The following is a 20798-nucleotide window of genomic DNA, read 5'->3' as shown; positions in this document are numbered from 1 at the left end:
TTTTTTTTCGCCTTCTTTTTGCTCTCCCGTAATCGGTGATACCAATAAAAAGGGGGCGTGTCCCTTGTCCTCGACCGGCCGATTTCGTGATTTCAAATGTTTCATCTCGCGCGGACAAACGTGGCGGCTTTTTACCAACTGCGAAACTGTGGCCATTAAGGTCTCTTAAGATCATTTCGGGAACATCTTTTTTTTTTTTTTACATCGAGCCGCGTTAAGTGAAAGAATAGAAACTCACGTTCTCTTTTTTTCACGTTCTTCGAAATAATCACATTTGCTTCTTTCTGATCGAGATTTAGAAAAAAGGAAACAAAAAAATACAAGTCAGAAACATCCGAATGCTTTTTCAATATCTGCGAACCGTTTCATCAATCAATCAAGTCTAAATGTATGACTGTTCAAAAAAAATTTCATACTAGGAAAAACACTTACGAAATCCTGATAAGACGAACGCTTCCGTCACTAATCGCTTCACGTTTCTAATCCCATTTCGACCAAACAAGACTTTACATACACAGAGTTCGCACACAGCTACAGAGAAAACGATTCAAAGACACACGTCCTAATAGCGATCGAGCCTTGGTCAATCGGTGGCATTTGCAAGGACGCGAGCCATCGTCCAGATAGCCTTGGCTCGTGCGTGAAACGCAGTTGGCGAATAAAGCAAATAGGTTTTCCATAGAATGGGCCGTACAGCGGGGTCGGTGGGCTCGTCCGCCAGTGGTATGCAGAAAAAATCGAACCTAATTAACCCATAAAGCAAACGCAATCGCCGGGGATCTCCGGCGGTTTTATCCATAAGCGAGAGACCAGCCACTCGCCAGCCACAAGTGTGTTTCGCGATATACTATGTACACGGCTGTGCTGTACGTGCTGTACATGTGTGTGAAAAGATCGTGCGCTAGTGCACGCACAAACGATAGTCGATAGTGTGGTGCTTTCCTTCGCCTTCGGTTCATAATGTGCAATTGTACGGTGTCGTGAGTGCTGGAATTTTAAACGCGCGGCGCTCGAACGCCCCGTACCGCGTTGCGAATTATGCCAGGAGTCGACTACGCTTATCGAGCCCCGGCATTCGAGAACTATGTTAATGACGTATCGAGTATTTTAAACGATCCGACAGCTATTGAACTTAAGCGTTCGACAATTTATCGATACCGATATTCTCTTTCGTTCTCGTCGTTAGATTGTTTTTTCTTCTTTTAACTTTTTCTTTTTTTTTTTTTTTTTAGAGGAAACGAAAGAAAGCTCGATCGACGATCAACATGCACGCACGCGTAGTTAAAATTCGTCGACTCACCGGTAGATATGGAGAGCGGCGGTGGCGTAGGCGTCGTCGAAGGTGAAGGGATTCTTCTAGCCGCGGCGGTAATTATAGCCGCTGGACTGTACCGAGGCACCTGCAACACCACGGGAGTTTTCACGGACAGGTCCACTGGTTCCAGCTGCACCGGCGGTCCCGCCGCCTGAAACAAAAACGAACGTGCTCGTTAGCATGACACGTCAATTACGGCGATCGATCAATTTCGCAAACTACGCTTCCACCTTGTCGCGAAACGCACCATATTTCATACGTGCCAACGCATCGCGGAACGAGATCATATCGTCGTCACGTGCATCGCGATCCGATATTACGAAACGCAATTCGGCCACAGACGGTTAAATGCAGTCTCGCGCCAATTAAAACGGAAACGCGAAAGTTCGAAGAGGCGAAGTTCGAAAGAGAGGGAGAAAAATTCGAACGCTGAAAGGAAACATTCTCGGCCGAGGCAGCTTCCGTAATCGGAAACGAAATTCACGCGGTCGACGATCGAGGCTATCAATGATCGAGAGCGGCCGATCGGAAGACCTATCCTAGAGGGAGTGAGTCCGATAAATCGATAGCCAAAGGTACTACCTTCGTACCAAGCTTATCTAACGGGCAGCTCTCGGCGCTGGTAGCAGGCTCAAGTGCTTTCGCGCAATTAGCATAACTAGCATTGCTATTGACATGGACTAATCACGACCAGTTCCCACGAGATTCGAATGACCCGAGAGCTTGCCCGCTGTCCGTATCACCGATGCTATTCGGATGCTTCCTCGATCGTCTTCGATTGTCCGAACGACCGGTCGATCGAAGCCGAAATCACTTTCGCGCATTGAAGCGCTAGTACACCGTCGAACATCGCCCGAAGATTCAAACGTGTACGCGTGTCTTGCTGATAGTTTCGAACTCGAGACGTATCAGACGCATGAGAAATCAAGTCGTCGTCGGACGACGAGCTTGACGATTAAAGGGGAAAGATTTCAAAGGAATCGAGTCGTCGATCCGTCTTCGTTACGTTTTTATAATCCGAGCAATTATAAGATCATCGTCGGCGTTCGCTTGTCGCGCTTAATTACCTGCGTAGTTTCCCTCCGTTTGCGAAGATTTATGGTCGCGGCGCACGCGAGACCGACATCCGACGCGAACCTGTCGTTTCAATTTTTCACCGCGAACCGTTGATTGCCATTCTTATTGCCGCGGATTAATATCACACGACGGACATTCAGAATTAAAAGTGAGTTCAAAGGATTTACAGTTGTGTTTCTTTGATAATCCTCGACTTCTTTCGTGAACCTCGGAAATTTGTCGAATTATCAGTGCCACGTTCGATTTGAAATTGTTAGGTTGCTACATTACGAATGTCGACGAGCAAAACAACCAAGGTTGGTAATGCATGTATGTGTGTGTGTGAATAGTGTGTGTATTAGAAGTTAGATTAGGAAAACAGAAGAAGAAGTAATAATATCAAGAGTTTGTCCAAAGTGTGAAAAACAAAGAAACACTGTGTGCGGAGAAACAAAGTAATTTCTCAAAGTGACGCTTCTCTAAATTCTTTTTTCCAACAGGAATCAAATTTTTCCCTTTTTATCCCGTTATTCGAAAACACTCCTGCGAAAACGGGCCCTTGCAGTTAAAAGCGTCCAGTTAATTTTCTACTCCAAAACTCTTTCTCCAAAATCTTTCGTCAACCTCGGAAATTTGTCGAATTATCAGTGTCACGTTCGATTTGAAATTGTTAGGTTGCTACATTACGAATGTCGACGAGCAAAACAACCAAGGTTGGTAATGCATGTATGTGTATTGTGTGAATAGTGTGTGTATTAGAAGTTAGATTAGGAAAACAGAAGAAGAAGTAATTTCTCAAACTGACGCTTCTCTAAATTATTTTTTTCAACAGGAATCAAAGCACTCCTGCGAAAACGAGCCCTTAGCAGTTAAAAGCGCCCAATTAATTTTCTACTCCAAAATCTCAATTTTAAATTCACGCAAAAAGTAGAGAAATTGATTGTTCAGATATCCAACTAACACTGCGATTCTTTCGTCTTTAACAAGAAACGGAGAGTGATGAAAATTAGCAAAATACTGAAAAAAGGACACTCTCGACTTGACGTCGTCTCCTTCGACACAACCTGTTTCCGTGAAACGGAAGAAGTGACAGCGAGAAAGAGCCATTTTGTATTCTACGAATGCTCGCGCGGAGGATCGTTGCCCGGTGTATCGGATTCGTAAAACAGTGGGACGAAAGATCAGATTTACACACGCGACACGGCGCCCTCGACCACCTTCGAGAGAGCTCGATTGTTTCCAGGTAACGTCTTGATGAGACGTGGGAATGCTCGAGTGCATGGTTATCGACAATGAAAACCGAGGGTAACCGCCGCCTCCGTACTTTCCGTACAGCCTCGAACGAACGGTATCGCGTCGTGCCACACGAAACTCGGCTAATAACGTAACCCGGTTGACAACTGGATGAAGTGGTATAACCGTTGCACGGTTAACAAATCGTGGACAATGCCAGGAGAAAACGAAACGAAACGAAACGAAACGAAACGAAACGAAATGCTGTCGCGTTAGCTAGGCTACGTATGTATGTACGTCGTGTTCGATTCACGCTCGTTGGTTTCCAGCGTTTCCAAACTTCGTGCTTCGAAACGGGGAACTCTTTGGCTGGAAAACGATCTCGTGCAGAGAGGCAAGAGATTTCAGGAATATCGGTCGAATGAATATATTCAACGTTACAATCCACGAGATGGAGTAAACTAAGAATACTCCAAGACCGAAACGAAGGATGCTTAAATAAATAAAAGAGCCAGCGTTCCCCGCGGAAGGTGACAAATAATTTAACAGCCAGGTGATATTATTCGCCGGCCGGAGAACTCGTGAAAACGACGGAATAACCCGGACCGCGCTGAAAAATTAAAATTTCCGCCCTTCGGATCGATTCGACGGAGCGTTTTAGGTTAAAACGGGACAGGACCGCGGAAAATAAGCGAATCAACTGGCCGAATTAACGAAGCGGCGTCTCCTTTCTTACCTGGCTTTCGCTTCGATCCGTTTCAGCGGATAGATCCGTAGCTACACACGTCCGACTCGTACTTTCTCGGCAACGTTTAAAAACGTCCACTATCCACCGACGTTCGACGTAGACGACGCGAGCAACAGCTCGACTCGCGATAGTAACACGACGCAATTTGTTATCACGAGTCGTGCTCCGAATAGGAAGAACTTGCGAAACCAACTGGCAAATCGATCCACAAAAACAGATACTCTCGTCACGCGAGACACGCCCATCGCGGCGCTCTTGTTTTCAGAAAACTCGCCGCGACTCGTCGTATTGTATTTGTTATTCATGACCGAGGACGCCGAGGGTCTAGCAGAGACAAGTCGTAAGTTTTGGGCCACGACAATGAAAACAGAATGGCACGCGGGTTACGACGCACCGGAGACGTCGCTATCTTTGCAACATCGCCCGTTCTAATTGAGAAACTCGGCTGCCGAACGATCGATTCGGCATGTTCCAGGGGGACGATGGTTATAATAAAACCACTGAGACCATCGCGCGAGCATCGTATATCCAATATACGGGCGTGGAAAGTTACGACATGGCACTCGGTATGCGAACGACGTAAATTGACAAGCTTGCCGGCGTAATTGCGCAAGTGACGGGGGTGGGAAAAATTAGAGAGAGGTTTCGCTTCTGTTTCGAAAATTTTTAAGACTCGAAACCCGAAACGTTCCAATGTTGAAAAGAATTTGAAAATTCGGCGTTTGAATATTTTATATGTATAAAAGAAATTATGAACTTGGATGTTAAAAAGATTGGGAATCTGAATGTTTGAAAATCTGACCTATGCAAACAAATTTAAAGACGAATCCTCAAGTTACGCAAAGTCAGCTTATCTTGCGTGCGTAATTCACTTCCTCAGTGATCTTTGTCCAACAAGAGTACACGGTGACGTACACGTGTACGCGAGAACGAAATTGCAAATCGATACGTTTGAACGAGAATTCAGTGAGCAGGTCCGGTCTCTCTACACGTGTCGTTTCGCGCGATTTGTCTCCTACGGTGGAAAATCTATCGACATAGCCCGTAGAACCGCTCTTTACAAAAAAAAAAAAAGAAAGAAAGAAGAAGGAAAAAGAAAGGAAACGACGGCGGCAGACCTGCTGTTCCACGGACGAAATCAAACGACGTATTAAATCTGCGATGACTAATGAAAGACCGGGTAAACTGTTCTTAATGATGCCCGGTGCGCTCGAGATATATAACGGACATATGTAACAGCTTATATACCGCATATTACACGTACATATGTTCCCACAGTAGCGACTGGTAATGAGAATATAACGTTCATCAATCATTCGTTGGGCAATCGGCGACCGAACGACTCCCGGCGGAATTAATTTAATTACTACAAATGTTCCACGATAAAAATGGCCGGCGATCGATACATTGTCAGTGACCGGATTTACACACCGGTCGCTGTCCCCGCGATTTGTAATTTATGCAGAGAAGATTTATGCAACGGAATTCGAATTCGGTGAGGATGGACGAGGATAGGCGCGATTTAATTGCGAGAATGTTGCTAGATCGGTTAAACGTAATTAAGAAAATTTAATAATGGATAATGACCTCTAATAAATATAATAATACACCGGCGAGGTACGGTGATCGATAACTTTTAATGAGCCGTCTCTGGCCTAAGGAAATTGATACCGGGTTCCTTCATTTGTCAGCCGTTGCGTTGGATACCGCGCGTCAAAGGAACGAACGTTCTTCCTGAATCGGCAGCTCGCTTGCCAATTAGACGGGTAATTAAAACTTACGCAACGCAAAGTGACGGTGTGATTTTTAATTCTTTTTCGGACAATTAAAATTCACTCGGTCTCTCGGAGAATTAAAAATCACTCCAGTCTTTGGTAATTGAAATTTAAAAATCAACCAATTGTTGGTTCCACGTGAGAATGCGATATTTAGAATGTTACATATACAATTTGTAAATACGTGATCAAATTGAGTAACTGGCCTGTTTCACGTTTATCGCGCTTTACTGTGAAATTCACCCAGTTTTCAATGCTCGCGTAAACATTACTGCTGAATCTTGACACTTGAATTTCGCCTTTTAGTCTAGATGAAAATCGTGCGCGCGAGGAAAAATCGACGAGGGATCGAACGTTGCCACCATAAAACGCGAGGAGTTTCGGGTCGAGCACGGGGAAATAAATTAGTCGAAGAGGTCCTGCCCTTCCTAGGGGATCGAAGCCAAGCGTGTGCACAATAACCGGCTCATGGCTGTCTTTCGAATTATCGGCGAGATCTACCGTGGCCGAAGTAACTACGAGTTATTACGAAGATAGGCCCATTATATATTATACACGGTTTCTTTTTATTATGATCGGCTCGCCGCGATCGTGCAAGCTCGACGGCCGCGAGATTAGGTTAACAGCCGATGTAGACATTATCGAAGATAGGGTGTTTATGGATCAATTTTTGAGACGGTGGATTAGCCTGTTCGCGAAGACGACGCGTCATCGATCTCTGTTACTTCCAATACGTCACAGGCCATGTTTCTTTTTTCTCTTCTTTTTTTCTTCCTCGATGCGGTGTCATCCGCTAAAAATTGTTCGACAAGATGGTTTCATGACGAAAGACTTAATTTTCGATAGATTGACACTAGATCAATAATTCTTGATAAAACTATTATTTGAGCGACTCTTAATCCTCCGCAATTCGGGGTCGTCTATGTCCGTAGTATGTCACCCAATTTTCTTCGAAGTGAATTATTTTTCGTAATTACTTCTTCAAATATTTCGTTCAAGGACCAATCGTGTATCAAACGATTTTAGTAAGTACCTCAGAATATTCTCAGATTTCTTAAAAACCAAAAACAATAGGAAAAGAAAGTTTCAAAGAGACTGTTGCGCGAGAGAATCTCACGGAAATGCTTGGCAATATCTTATCTAAATTGTGTCCAATTAAGGTAAATAATTTGCAAAAGGTAAATCCTTACAAAAGAAAAGGAGCTTGCTGGAAATTTGCAGCTACACGTTTTGAAGAACTGGAGCGCAATAAGTTTCGATCCGAAATGAAACATCCTAGCCAAGAGGTTCGCTGCACGTGACTGGTCCCGGCAACTATCCACTCGATCGGGCGCGTACACGTACGTACGTGCGCATTAAGAGCAGCGCAATTATTGATTGCTTGGAAATCGACGTCGACTGGATTATGCAAAACGCAGGATAACTCGGCTTCTTTTTCAGCCCGACGGGCAAGCAAAGGCGATCTCGAACTGCGTGTACGTGTCTGAACGGCACAACTGTCTTCATTAAGGTTGTACGGGCGGTAACAGCGGCGGTGGAGAACGGATAAATCAGTTGGCTGGCTGCTGTAAGTCGTTCGGGGCTAATCGAGGCTGACCAAATTAACCGGCGACGCACCGTGCACGGCATGGACCTTCGGAACGCGGCATTATCCTTATTTACCGAGCAGCCGTGGCCACCTTCTTCCTCGCCTCCTCGCCTTCTCGCGCAGCCTCGTCAGCCCTTTCACGTTCAGCCTGCCGAACCTGCTACGTACGCGTAGTCTCCGCCTCGATTTATACCTTCCATTGACAACGAAAATTCTCCATCCTCGTTTGTATCCGCGCGAATTATTATTTCGTCGTCGAACAAATTACCCAAATTGGACGTGTTGAACGCGCGATCAAATAAAAGATTCGCGTAAAGTCACTCCGATTACCGATTCGTTCGGCTCGTTTCGTCGACGAGGTGTTGACGCAATGATAATTAATCGCGCGGACGAGTAATTCGAAATAATTCAACGACGATTCGCACAATAAATAATATACATGGCACACTTTTCATGTACGTGCGTGTGATTAATGTTGTAATTACAAATGCAACTGTTTCCTAAACCGCGACGAAAGTAAGAAATCCGAACAATGCCTTCCTCCAGAATCTCATACGAAAAAACTAAATACCGACGCAACGTTACCGGAGAACACTGTCTCGTCCGTGCGGCGAAACATTACAAAAGAACGCCACGATCCAGCCGAAATTCTACTCGCGAATTCTCGACGAGACGGTGTTCGAGCCAGGTCCGGAGCGAGTTTTCGACGAGAGGAGAGCAAATTAGAGGCACGGTTCCCCGAAGCCGGGCTCGTACGTCTCTCGCAGCGTATCGTTACAACAAGGACGGAGCCTTTTTACGAAACTGTCAATCGCGATCGAACACGGAACCACTCGGGACGGCTCAATTCGAGCGCCGGGAATGTTTATGACACCGGTCGTTCGTCTCCTTATTTGGGACGGACGATGTGCTCGTTAACCGGCACGGACGAAATAAAAGCACGGGGCGAACGCGCAACACGAGGAGACGGCGAAGCGCTAATTCGCGGAAAGGAGGCAGCAGCGTCTGTTATACGCAGTTGCGGGCGCAGTTTCCATTCGTCACCGATTTCCATCGGCAACGAGCCCTTTTTCTCACCTCCGTGTCGCTCTTCCCAACGTTAATTTGCTTTTTACCGCGACATCTGCGACCGACCGCGAGTCGAACCGGCCGCGGCCCTTTTTCGACTCGGGATCGAATTCAATTAGGAGGTTGTGGAACTTCAACGGTGGTCGTTACACGTCGCTGAACGGCCATCATTTTTTCGCGAAAATCGATCCCACGTAGCAACGCAGCAACTTTCATCCTTCCATGGTTGCGCAACGCGTCGTACGCATTTCTTTTTTCATTCTTTCTCCCCCCCCTCCCCTGCTAGGTATTAGAGATGGACCGCGCTTTCTACCTTTCACCGCCGCGCTAGCTTCTAATAAATAATTTATTCGCGGTTAGCCTCGGGTCGTGGTCTACCCTAATCGCGCGATTCTTAGAAAACGCGTGTACGACGACGCAGGCGTTCTCGGGAGAGAGGAGGAGAGAAAGAAAAAAAAAAAAAGAAGACAGCCTGGTCGCAGGTGAAACGCAGTTCACGTTCGCTGGCGGGTGAAGCAAGACGGGTCGAGCGTTCGTGGTGGTCGACGTTAAACAGGGCCACGAGGACGAAACGACGGAAACGACAGAAAAGGAGAGAAAAATACCCGGGTATCAAAAATCCTGGGCACGTCTCGCGAGACGGGACACGCCTCGTGACATCATCGCCTCTTGATCTCCCACGAGAGCAGAAATAAGGGGAACAGACTGCGAAACAATACGAAGACGTGTGCGAGAACGTCATCGTGTATGACACGAGGAACGAAAGGGGAGATGACAGACAAAAAATGTACATACACGTGATTTTGTTGCAACGTCTTTCTAATTAAATGTATCTCAAACGTTCGAGTGCCATTGGCGAAAAATGCCAAGCAACGCAATAAAAGTAGACCGAGTGAAAATTGTTTTTTATGCACGTGGTTTGTATGGATTTAATTAAAAAGAAAGCTATGGCGCTATAATCGAAACCAAACGCGTTGTACCAAGGGTGGACCAAAAATCACTTCCTACTAAAATAAATCCATAATTGTTTTATTATATATTTCGTTTAATTTTCAATATATTTTTGTTCAACACTTGAAAGAAATAATTTTTAAATAATGAATTTTGAATTTAAATCTAAAATAAGTAGAATTAATTTTTCCCTTATATTTTGATGTTCTATTAAAAAAAAAAAAAAAAAAAAAAAAACTGTCAATCAAACGCTGTAGCACTATTCGACGCGAAATCTGAAGAGCGCAATCGCGCTGCATGGCAACGGTTAAGCGCAAAAATTGTGAAGAATTTGTAACGTCCTTGTAACTGCATGTACTCTAAATAAATCAGATCAGAGAGATGTTTACACTTTAATGTTTTCCTTTAAAATCCCATTTCCCTCCTTCCGCTTTGTCGTTTTCCACGATAAATCTCCTCTCCAGTGGAATTCACCGTCTCGTAAAGATGTCATTGATTATACGCACCGTTCGCACGCTGAGATATTACACTTAGCGCGAATACACCGTGCAATAAAGATGCCTGTGTCGAGCGGACGCGCGCGTGTGTACGTGGCGCGAGATTCAGTGCATCAGCGAGCAACGACGTGTTGGTGAAAGTCGCTGCGGGGATAGACCGAAGGGAATCGCTAATTGCAACGAGCCCCGTAACGTCTCCACGGACCAAGATCATCCCGATCGAGGGATCGAGACTTTGAAGAAACGGGAAAACTGCACTCCGTGTAATGGTGCCATTCCGGATAATGATAGTCTTGCAACTTGCATAGAAAATTCGAACCTCTTAGAAAACTAAACTGATCATTCTTTAATTACTTACTTCCACGTTGCGTTCGTTCATCGAAAAAAGGATAAAATTCGCCATAAATAGCTGAATTTTATGACGAATGAAAAATAATGGTCGACATGGATTTTAAAGTAAATTTTCCACTCGACGGTATTCCCTATGCAACATGTTTTTAATTATTCGCACTAAAGACGCACACACATACATACATATACATACACACACACACTCTCTTTCTCTCTCTCTCTGCGTCTATCTCTCTTTCCACGGTCCTCGGCATTAATTACTATCGCTCTCGACCCGTAAGCAGGCACATCATCGCGGAAGATTTGCCACGCAAAGTTTGACTGGCGAGAAGGAGGATCCAGTTTCGAGGCGAGGATCGACGCACTCGGTGCAACAACCCGCTGAACGTACGCGCGGTTTCGCCATTCGTCTAGCAGCTTAAAGATGTCATTGATTAAACGAGCAGGAAGCACCGAACGGAATACCTGCGCGCGCGTTTCTCACCCACACACGTGGCCGGTTCTCGACGCTCGTGTGCGGGTTAACGCATTATGGCGCGGCTAACGTATGAATAGCCATGGCCCCTGGTCCCGTGAGATGCGGCTGGGCGTGTACCCGGGTACCCTTTCATGCCGCGCGATACCTCGTGGCATACCAGATTCATCCGTGGAAAAGAAGAATACGAGAGCTCGGCCTCGAAATCAGTCACGCTCGAGCCAGCTCGTTGCCAGCCGGCCACTTTATGCCCCGTGAAATCGACCTTTTAATTCGATCGTTGTTCCTCTGCCACGAGGATTCGAAGGGTGGCAGAGAGGAACTGGAAGTCGCGTCGAAAGATGGAGATATCACGTATATTTCACTGTGTGATCATCTACAGCTTTCGAACACGGGTGACATTTATATTTCGCAGCAGAGAAATTTGGCGACGGTGTTACGATACGAATCAGAGAGATTTCATCGCGTCTGAAAATGTGAAAATTGAAAATTCGCAACGATGCGAATTAAATATCGCACAAATATTTTATAAATATGCAAAACTTTGATACTTTTGAATCCTCATGAATGTAAATGGTACCTATATTTGCATACACAATGGTGCTCTTTGCATGCGATGGAGTAGAAAAGTACAACGACAGTTTTCATTACAAAAAGAAAATCTTAAAAAAAGATTTTATCGAATTCTGTTAATTGAGAACTTGCGAGATAAAGTCAGGTCTCGTACAATTAAAAAAAAAAAAAAAAAAAAAAAAAAAAAAAGAACAACGGGAAATCGAGCAAAACGAAACGGTCGCGTCAAACGTAATTTAATCAAACTCGATGATATTATCGCAAGTGCATGAACTCAGTGTCTCGTATTGGCCAAGCAGGAGCCTTTCGAAAAATAAGTCACGCACGAAAGCATAATGCACGTAGCGCCGTGGAACGAGAGAGATGGAGAAAAGTAGGAAGAAAAGGGAGGTAATGCCATCGATACGCTCCAAAATCGATCAGCTACCGGCGTTTACGAAGCTTTAACCCGCGGTGGGATCGATTCAACGAGTGTCTAATACTTCCCATCGAAACTTCATTATCGCGCGACTGATTATTGGTTCGTTAATTATTGATTCTGACAGGCTCTCACGAGGACGAAAATTCTTCCTGGTCGACGAAGTCTCTGTGATATCCTCTCGCTTCGCAATTGATCGTAACTCGGTCTTTCCATCGATCGATTCGACGGGAGGACAAATCTGATTGCAAGTCATTCGATCGACCGTTCAAAGATGGTCTTCTCATGGTAGCTGGTACTGACGATCGACCGGATAATCGATAATGGCGAGCAGCAGCTACGTCCATCCGCAAATGGTAAATTCCCCATGAAATTAGGCGAGCCATTGGCCAAGAGTCTTTTATAGAAATGGATGTAATCTATCTTGATTTATAGTCGTGGATCCATGTCCATACGCGCAATAGATGCCAACTAGATATCGACGCGATCGACTCGGAAATTTCAAGTAAAATTGAAAACGTATGTCTGGCTGAGCAAAGAATAGAAGTCAGAATACAAATTATTATTGCAGAGGTGCACTTGTAACGTTGAAACGTGTCTCGTCCCACTGTACTTACGAAATGTACATCATTCTGTTGAAAATAATGTAGGTGAAAACAATAGAAATTTCACTTACGTTTGAAATACAAAGTATAAATACAAAGTTCATTAATTTAATAGGTCAATTGGATTCTACCCGTGTTATCCAACGAGTCGGACGAGCTACAGTACCTTTCGAATAAACGTCGAATTGTGTATACAAGTGTAATATAATCGTACACAATTGTATATTTCTTTACATTAAAACGCTGGATTTGGACGAAAACAGTAATCACGCTAAACTCTACATGATTTTCGCTTCGTTTATTACCTCTAACGATAGTTCGCGGATCAGAATAGCCCAAGGACTGCGCGTTAACAGATATCAAATATTACACGAGTATACAGAGTCGTCGAGTCTCCAAACGTTTCGTCCATAACAGCATTATGCGAATAAACGTTGACCGATCACGCAGGAATATTCAATATACCGACGATCTTCTACGATCGTCGAATACGTAATGCACATTTGTAAAAGAAATGACGCCGATCCATTTGATCGCGACGCCAGGGACGGCCAGGGACGACGCGAGCGTATCGCGTTGATAAATCGTCGCGGCATCGACGATCCATCAGGCCGATTTCCTTGCCCGTGATGATTAAGCGGCTATCAAACGATATCGTGGAAATAGATTTCCGTTGGTCGATCACGGTCGAACGGGACGAAGGAGTAACGTAAAAATGCGATGATGCGTAGCGAGGCAGTCGATGAGCGATACGACATTAAAGAAGCGATTAATAATCCAGTCGTTGTTTAATAGGCCAGCGTTAAAACGCGCCAGGATTCTGCCGCGATTGTCATTAAGGAGCCGGATAATCACGATCGGAACGCTCGTTAATATAGGGAATTGACTCGGGAAATCTTGTCGTCTTCGACTACTCGGATCGTTCGTGTATCCTCGGTCACGCGCGAAACACGTACATACAATTAAAGTATCATCAAGACCGAACCGGGGGATATGTAAAAGGGAAAAACGTGCGCAGCAGGCGAGGCGCGTGACGCACAACTTCGAGAAAGTTAATGAAACTGTTTGAACGCGAGGAGTAATGCTCGTAGCTTTAACACTAACCATACTTTGCAATACCCATTCTTGCCGTGACCGGTCAAATGACCGCTTTTCTTTTTAAAGAAATACAAATTTTCAGTTTATTGTAAAAGGAAATAATGCACAACACAACTTTTAAATAATGTAAAGATAATCACACATTTAACATAATTAGAGAATTTAAATAATGATATGATAATCATTCCTATTTAACATAAATAGGAATGATAAGAACGGGAACTAAGGTCCCGAACAAAGAACTTTATAAAAAGATGTAAATATGTTGACCGGTCGTGGTAAAAAAGTCAGACGATAAATTTTTAATTGAAAAAGGAGCAAAACGAAAACGAAAGATCGAAAATTGATCAATCAGATAACGTAAGAATTTTCGTAAAGTTAAATGGACAAAGGAAGCAACAATGGACGTATAATTTTAAATTAAGCTTTGTGACCGGTCATTTTTCGTGGTACGGTTGGTGTTAACGTTGAAACCGGCAAGAAGAAGAGAGCGACAAGATTGTAATTGAATGATTAAAAATGATATTCCAGAGTCGTAAATATTCGCAAGTGCTCGACGAGAAACGGGAATAACAATTTCTGTTTTTGCACGAGCCGTGCGTCGACGAATGAGAAAACGATCAATGACGAATGGTTTTTTTTTTTTCTTTTTTTTTTGACTCGTCGAACGATCGGAATCGTACAACGTACCCGTTTCTCCGTTCCTTTTCCCCTCCCGTGCAAATTGGCCGCACCGTTCGCCGTTCGAGTTAATCAAGACGCGGCGATCACGGGGACAATAATCTCGTTATACGCGCGTACACCGTAACCACCGTAAGCATCGACAATACGACGGATAACCGGTCACGCAACCGATCGATTAATTACACGCGACGAAAACGTCGAGCCGACGTGCCGGGATTAGGCGTTTCTGAATTGCCATCCAATTATCGTCGACTGCCCCTCTCCCCGACGGTCTCGCAGCATCACGGAACGTGTTAAGGCGCCGTGTAATCGCTAATTGGGCAAGAGTGGGGAGGGGCGGGAGGACGCTAATCAAAATCCGAACAAGAAGATCGCGCTCCTAAAAGTAATGTAATTACACGTCGCGGTATCGTTCGAAGCCGATGGAGAATAGCCGAGACGGAGCGGGAAAGAGAAAGGAAAAAAACGTGGCAAAAAGCAAACGCTCCGGTCGTACCAGCCGATCGCAAACAAACACACACACACACATATACATACAGAGCGAAGAGAAGTGGAAGAATCGTACAGTGGAAACTACAGTGGTAACGTTAAAAGACGGAATGTGCACGTTGAAACACCTCGGGGCACGGTCTCTTCTTCTCCCGCTGGTGAACCAGTGGGAGGACGTCGAAAACGAAAGAGCAAAAGGGAGAAAAAAAAGAAAAAGAAAAGACGAGAACAGGTACGCGCAGAAGTGAAGAAGTCGAAGCAACCGAGAGAGTCTCGGTCGGTTCAACGTTGACATTCAAATGTACCGTACGATCCGGTGGGCAGCGTCCGGGCTGCAGGAAGCAGTCGTGAACCGGCGTCTCGCGGCCGCGGCGGGGAACCTGTTTGATTAAACAAAAATGTCGTCCGCTGATGAAAAGAGTAGGAAACAGTGATCGTTCGGTACGTAGGAGGTGTGACGAGAACGCTCGCGAACAGCTGAACGAAGATGAGAAAAGGCACGCGACGTATTTACGCGCGACGCAGAACGGGAGAGATAATAACGGAAGGTGGCGGACGAAGGTGGCGTGAATAGACGAGGCGAAAGAGGAGAGAAAAACGTGCGTCGAAACACCAGACAATCTCGCGTGGATCGACGTTCGAGAACGACGACGATCGGCGCGTTTCACGGCGCGTTTTTCCAACAACACGGCCGCGCATCGGCAATCGCGAAACTAACGGCGGGAATATAGATACGGCGCCATACCGGTGGTATCGGCCGCGCGCCGCCAACTTGCCGGCAACGTCCCAAGAAAAGCCGATTAAAACGGCCACGCAGCGCCGTTTTTCACCGTCGGTGTCGGTGCCGCGCACACAAAGAGAGTGTGGGATCCTCTATAAGGAAGCACAGATCCCCGATGCTGAGCGGACAATGAGCGTGTGCCGCACTGGAAATGACATTTGAGCGCCTGCACGGAGTAGAATCGAGGCGAAGGGCTGTTGTTGGCCAGACAGTGCTCGCTTCGCCAGCTCGACCGGGGAACGAGAGAGGCAGCTCTTACCCGTACGCCAATAAGAACTATCGGCTCGTTATTGCTACCTATCGGCGAACGAGAATGTTTAAAGATCGTGACTTGTGTGTCGGCCGCCGACAGCTTTGCGAATCCACCGAACAGCGAATTTCCCGCCAATTCCAACTCCGATGCACGTCCAACTCCGTGCATCATTGTCTGTGTGTTTCGCTCGGTGCCACTGCAGATTCAAAGATCTATAGGCAACACCGGCGACCGTCAGGTGTGCGCTCAGTCGTCAGGTGTCGTTTCGTATCGACGCCGGGATAAAGACGTTACGGTACCATTAATATTTTCCCGCGCGAGCGTCGATATCCCCCTATTTGTCTCTGTCGAGGCGAACCTGTTGTTCGTCTTCGGGCAACGCGTGCTTGCGTGCTCCTTTCTCGCGCGTAATAACTTCAAACGCCAGGCGTTTATATCGGGAACACGCGTCCGTCGACGGGGAATAATAGCCGCGCTAACGGTTATCCCATCCAGAAGGAATTCAATTATAATCCAGTAGTTGGTCCAGTGTGTTGATCAATCAAATGTTAATGAAGTCACGTCCACGATCAGTTGGGAACAGATAGTTGTAGCACGCGAGCCCGTTGGACACACGAGCCGCGCCGCTTTTTTACGATAAATCAACCTAACGAGAATACAGAGCTGATTGGCTCGGATACAGAGAATTGGCTTCGACCTCTGAAACGATACCGCGTGTCTCTGTGTGCCCGTGGTTCGCGCCGTAACTTCAAACTCGAATCCACAGTTCGTTAGAACGTGCCGGTCGAACGAAGAATTTGAAGAAAAAAGAAAAAAAAAAAAAAAGAAGAAAGAAGTGGGAATAATCGGCCACATATTATCAAAACTGAAAATGTAAATAGTTGGTCACGGTATTTTTCTCTACGTTCGAATTCCCGCCGATATTGGCCAACCATTCGCGAGATTTACCAGCGAAATAACGAAGATTAGTTCGAATCGATACCACCGGTGCAAAAAATGGCGGCGCGGGTAAATGATTTCGACAGAGAGGAGGGCTGTTAACTTACTCGAGCTATGCAGCAAGGCAGTATTTATTCAAACGAATTCCATCCGAGGCGGACTCGGCCTCGATATTTATTTTATCTAGGCCCGATTGTCGTCCGACTAATAGTCCTACGGCTGTAATGGCCGCGTCGAGATCCGATCTATTCCCAATGTTGTTCTAAAAGCAATGTCGAGGCATTAGACGCGGCAGTGACGTGGTAAAAGTACACGCGTGTCGCGGTGTATCACGGTAGCTAATGGTACCTTCCGTACGAAGTACACACATACGTACGTACGTACACACGTGTCTGACGATCGAACGCAAACAGACGTCGTCGATCGTGTTAACTCGGAGGAAAAACTTGCTTGACGGTGAGCGCGCGCGACAAAGAAAATGGCAAGAAGAGCAGCGGAGTTTTCAAACGTTATTCCTTGGCCGACGGAGTGCTACAACGAAGACGCTGTATTATTACCAATAACCCCGGCTATAAAAATACCGTTCTCATCGAGATGTGTCCCGTTAACGACATAACAGCGCCAGTTCTTTCGGTTACAAGGACTAATATTGTAAGAACGCCACGTGAATATACGTTTTCGCGTGCCGGAAACATCGTGTTTCGTTGTTCGTTGGCGTCGTTGCTGCGATACGAACGTTGGATCGCGAGAGACGAACAGCTGGAAACTTGGGAATTTCGTTTAATTTGATCAACGAGGGTACGCCAGACCGGAACGACAGAGTTTCTATTGGAAATTTGCTCGGGATTAAGTTGCTGGTATTGAATGATGCAATTTAACCGGAAACTACGTCCGTCGGTCTGTTACAAAGTTACGACGGAGCTGTAAATTGCGTTTCAACTTTTGATCTTGAGAGAAAACAATTTGAGAGTAGCGTGGTAATTGCTGGAAACTGCAATTAGAAGACAAAGACTGAGTTTCGAGCAACTCGAGTTACAATCTTCAGAGTTTTACAATTCACGATCTTCCATCGAGTTTCAACTTGACATCGATCTCTCGATGTTGCTTACCAGTCTCTCGATGCGTTGCAGAACTATTGTCGACTAAAACTCCCAGCATCAGAAACGTTAAAGTAAAAACATGGAAAAGCTTGACAGTACAATAAATTACGCGAGCTTTCATTTCACACATTTTTCGAGAAATCGTTTAAATTCGTAAGAGCACGTTATTTTACAATTATTTTCATTAAAATATTTCATCTCTATAAAGTTCCTAACAAAATATTTTATTTCTATAAAATTCCCAGCAAAAGTTATAAATTGGTCATTTTTACCACTTTGGTTCCAGCGTTAATACCGGCAGCAAAAAGTTTTCCACGTCGTTTCCTCCTACGTTTGTAAAGCCAGATCGAAAGTAAGCGACGTTACACTCTAAAATCGCTCGATGAAGAGGAAAAGAACAACTTTCTGTAAGAAAATGGTCTTTGCGAGAATATTGGGCATAATGATCGTCTTGTCGGCAAACGAGATGGCGAAAAAAATCAGCAATCAACGAGTACCTAGTTCCCCGGAGCGCGGGAGATTTGCCAAAGAACACCAACCGCCTGGACAACCCGAGACATCCGTAGATACAAGCGAGAGGAGCGGAGCGAGAAACAAGCGGAGAGGATAATCATAGAACAAGGGTGAAATGCGTGCTCCGGTATGGTCGACCTCCGGTCCCTTTTTATTTACGAAGCACGCAACGCCGCTTTCTGGAACGTTTTTAACGAACGAAGGCTCTCTCTTTCTCTCGCAACAGCAGCCGCTCGTGCAAATTAAATGCCTCTCTGCCGATATAATAAAACGTCCGCGTCTGTAATTTACAGATTTAGAAATTGCGCGCCGGTGCTACCGCGGTCGCTGACGTATCGGCCGACGAGAGTAGAAGAGAAACCAATAACCACGTCCCTTTTTTCTTCGTCGTCGTCGCCGCCGATGAATTCATTCCCGGCCGGTAATTCGCGTGTCGTCTGCTTTCTACTCCGCTCCGTTGCAGGTTCCATTAGCGACGCCCGACGATCACGCTCGCGACACACGGCACATACTCGCGAGCGTGCGGAATTTCATCGGGCGTAAGAGCGGTCGTGCGTGCGCAGCTGACGTCCGGATGAAGCATCGGCTGGCCGACATAATTAAACGCCTCGAGATGGTTATCCGATATTGCCAATAAGCAACGTAGATCCGATACGACACTGACAAATAGCCGTATTGATTCGTTCGCGTGCACGTCGGGCCGTCGACCGGCTCGGCCGCGGTCGGGGCCGATTAATTAACGATTTCGAGAATCGCGGAGAGCGTCCCGACCGGACGTCGTCGCTTCGAGGAATCAATTTCAGGAAACGAGCACGCGTCTACGAGCGAGCCGGGCTCTCCGCTCTGCGGAGAGAAAGATCGATCCTCCTCCGAGAGGGTTGTGCGCGCTCTGCGACGCAAGCAGCAAGAGAAAGAGATCGCTCGAACGCTCGCGGAGGAAGGACTATCCGAAGCGTGAGATAGGATCTACGGAAACTACTGACAGCGGTGCCGCGGCCCATACGATGCCTGGATGCTTGCATTCGATTCCAAGTAGAAGCGGAATCGGCCGGCCGGTATACTTACCGGTCGCACGAGCAGTCCGATTCCAGATATCACGGTTCGTTATCTCATCTAACTTCGCGGTGGTCGATCGTTACGTGATCATTACGGTCACCGGGTCATTGCCAGGATCGCTTAGATCTCAATGATAGCGCGGCGATCGAGGCTCAATTAAAAGCGTAGCGGCCGTGCAACGGCAGCGCCACCGTGCACGCCTGAGAAAGAGGGAGAAAATTAGAGCTGGCTCTCGGGATGGAGACTACCGCCTCGAACCTAACCCACGTCCACGTTTCCGTCTCGGCTCCACTCGGCTCGGCCTGACTCTCGGTGAATCTCGAACGAACCCATCGATCACGCGGTACCCAGATCTCGTCACGAAATCCGCTCGTTCGCGCGGAACGCATCGTTTCTCCTCTTCCCCCCGCTTGTCGTTCGCTTTCTCTCCGCCAAGGATAGGCGCCGTTACAGGTTATCGTACGGGCCAAAGGTACGCAAAGGCACTGGCCTCGTCGAGAGGATTATGAAAAAATAGAAAGCACCGCGCGTTTTCTCCAAATAGAAAGACGGCCACCTTCCCTTCCCTTCCTTTCCCTTCCCTCGCTAACTATGCGAATCAGTTTATCGAGTAAAACGTGGATCGGAGAAACGAGGAGGGCGCGTTGACGACGGATCGAGCCGGCTCCATCGATCGAGGATCGACGCGCAGCTGTTAGGCGGGATCGTCGAACAAATATTTAACGAACTAGCGCGGCGGCTGTCCGATCGGACGCTCCTCGAAACACGGCCAACCGAACGAAAACATCCTAGTAACCTGCGAGACCCTCGAGCTCTCGCCTTCGCCTTTGGTGAATCTTCGCGTTGCCGGCGATTTCACGGAACTGTCCGTAACTGTCAATCACCTAATTTGGGGATCGATGGTCGAGGCGCACCGGCGCGCCTATTCGAGTAATTGCAGGCCTTTGCCAGGCTTGGCTGGCCGCGGTCGAGGTCGGATAAACGCACGCGGGAATCAGACGTCCGCGTCCACGAGGTTAACGTTAATCGAACGATGATATTTAATTACAGAGCCCCGGGTCTGTATCCTCGCCGATGATTAATCGATCGACGGAAATGTGCCACGGTCAGGATTATTTCGGATCAATGCCCGCGCGATCAACTTGCAATTAACGGGATCAATCGTCGCGCATAATGTGATTCGAAAGATGGCCGGTCTGCATCGACGTCATAATCGCTGCAGAATTTCGTCT

At 46.4% G+C, this 20798-nt stretch overlaps 1 protein-coding gene across 2 annotated transcripts in view; it reads right to left on the bottom strand.

Moving 5' to 3' along the window:
• LOC122532656 (Krueppel-like factor 6) overlaps positions 1-20798 on the bottom strand; it is a 336309-nt gene that overhangs the window by 209248 nt on the left and 106263 nt on the right. For both annotated transcript variants that reach the window (XM_043661634.1, XM_043661635.1), the window contains exon 4: positions 1301-1466. In XM_043661634.1, the coding sequence (XP_043517569.1) occupies positions 1301-1466 (166 nt within the window). The remainder of the gene's footprint in view (positions 1-1300; positions 1467-20798) is intronic.

The sequence above is a fragment of the Frieseomelitta varia genome, unplaced genomic scaffold (genome assembly GCF_011392965.1).
Source record: "Frieseomelitta varia isolate USP_RPSP 00005682 unplaced genomic scaffold, Fvar_1.2 scaffold_462, whole genome shotgun sequence".
NCBI lineage: Eukaryota > Metazoa > Arthropoda > Insecta > Hymenoptera > Apidae > Frieseomelitta > Frieseomelitta varia.
This window is presented reverse-complemented; position numbering and strand designations above follow the sequence as displayed.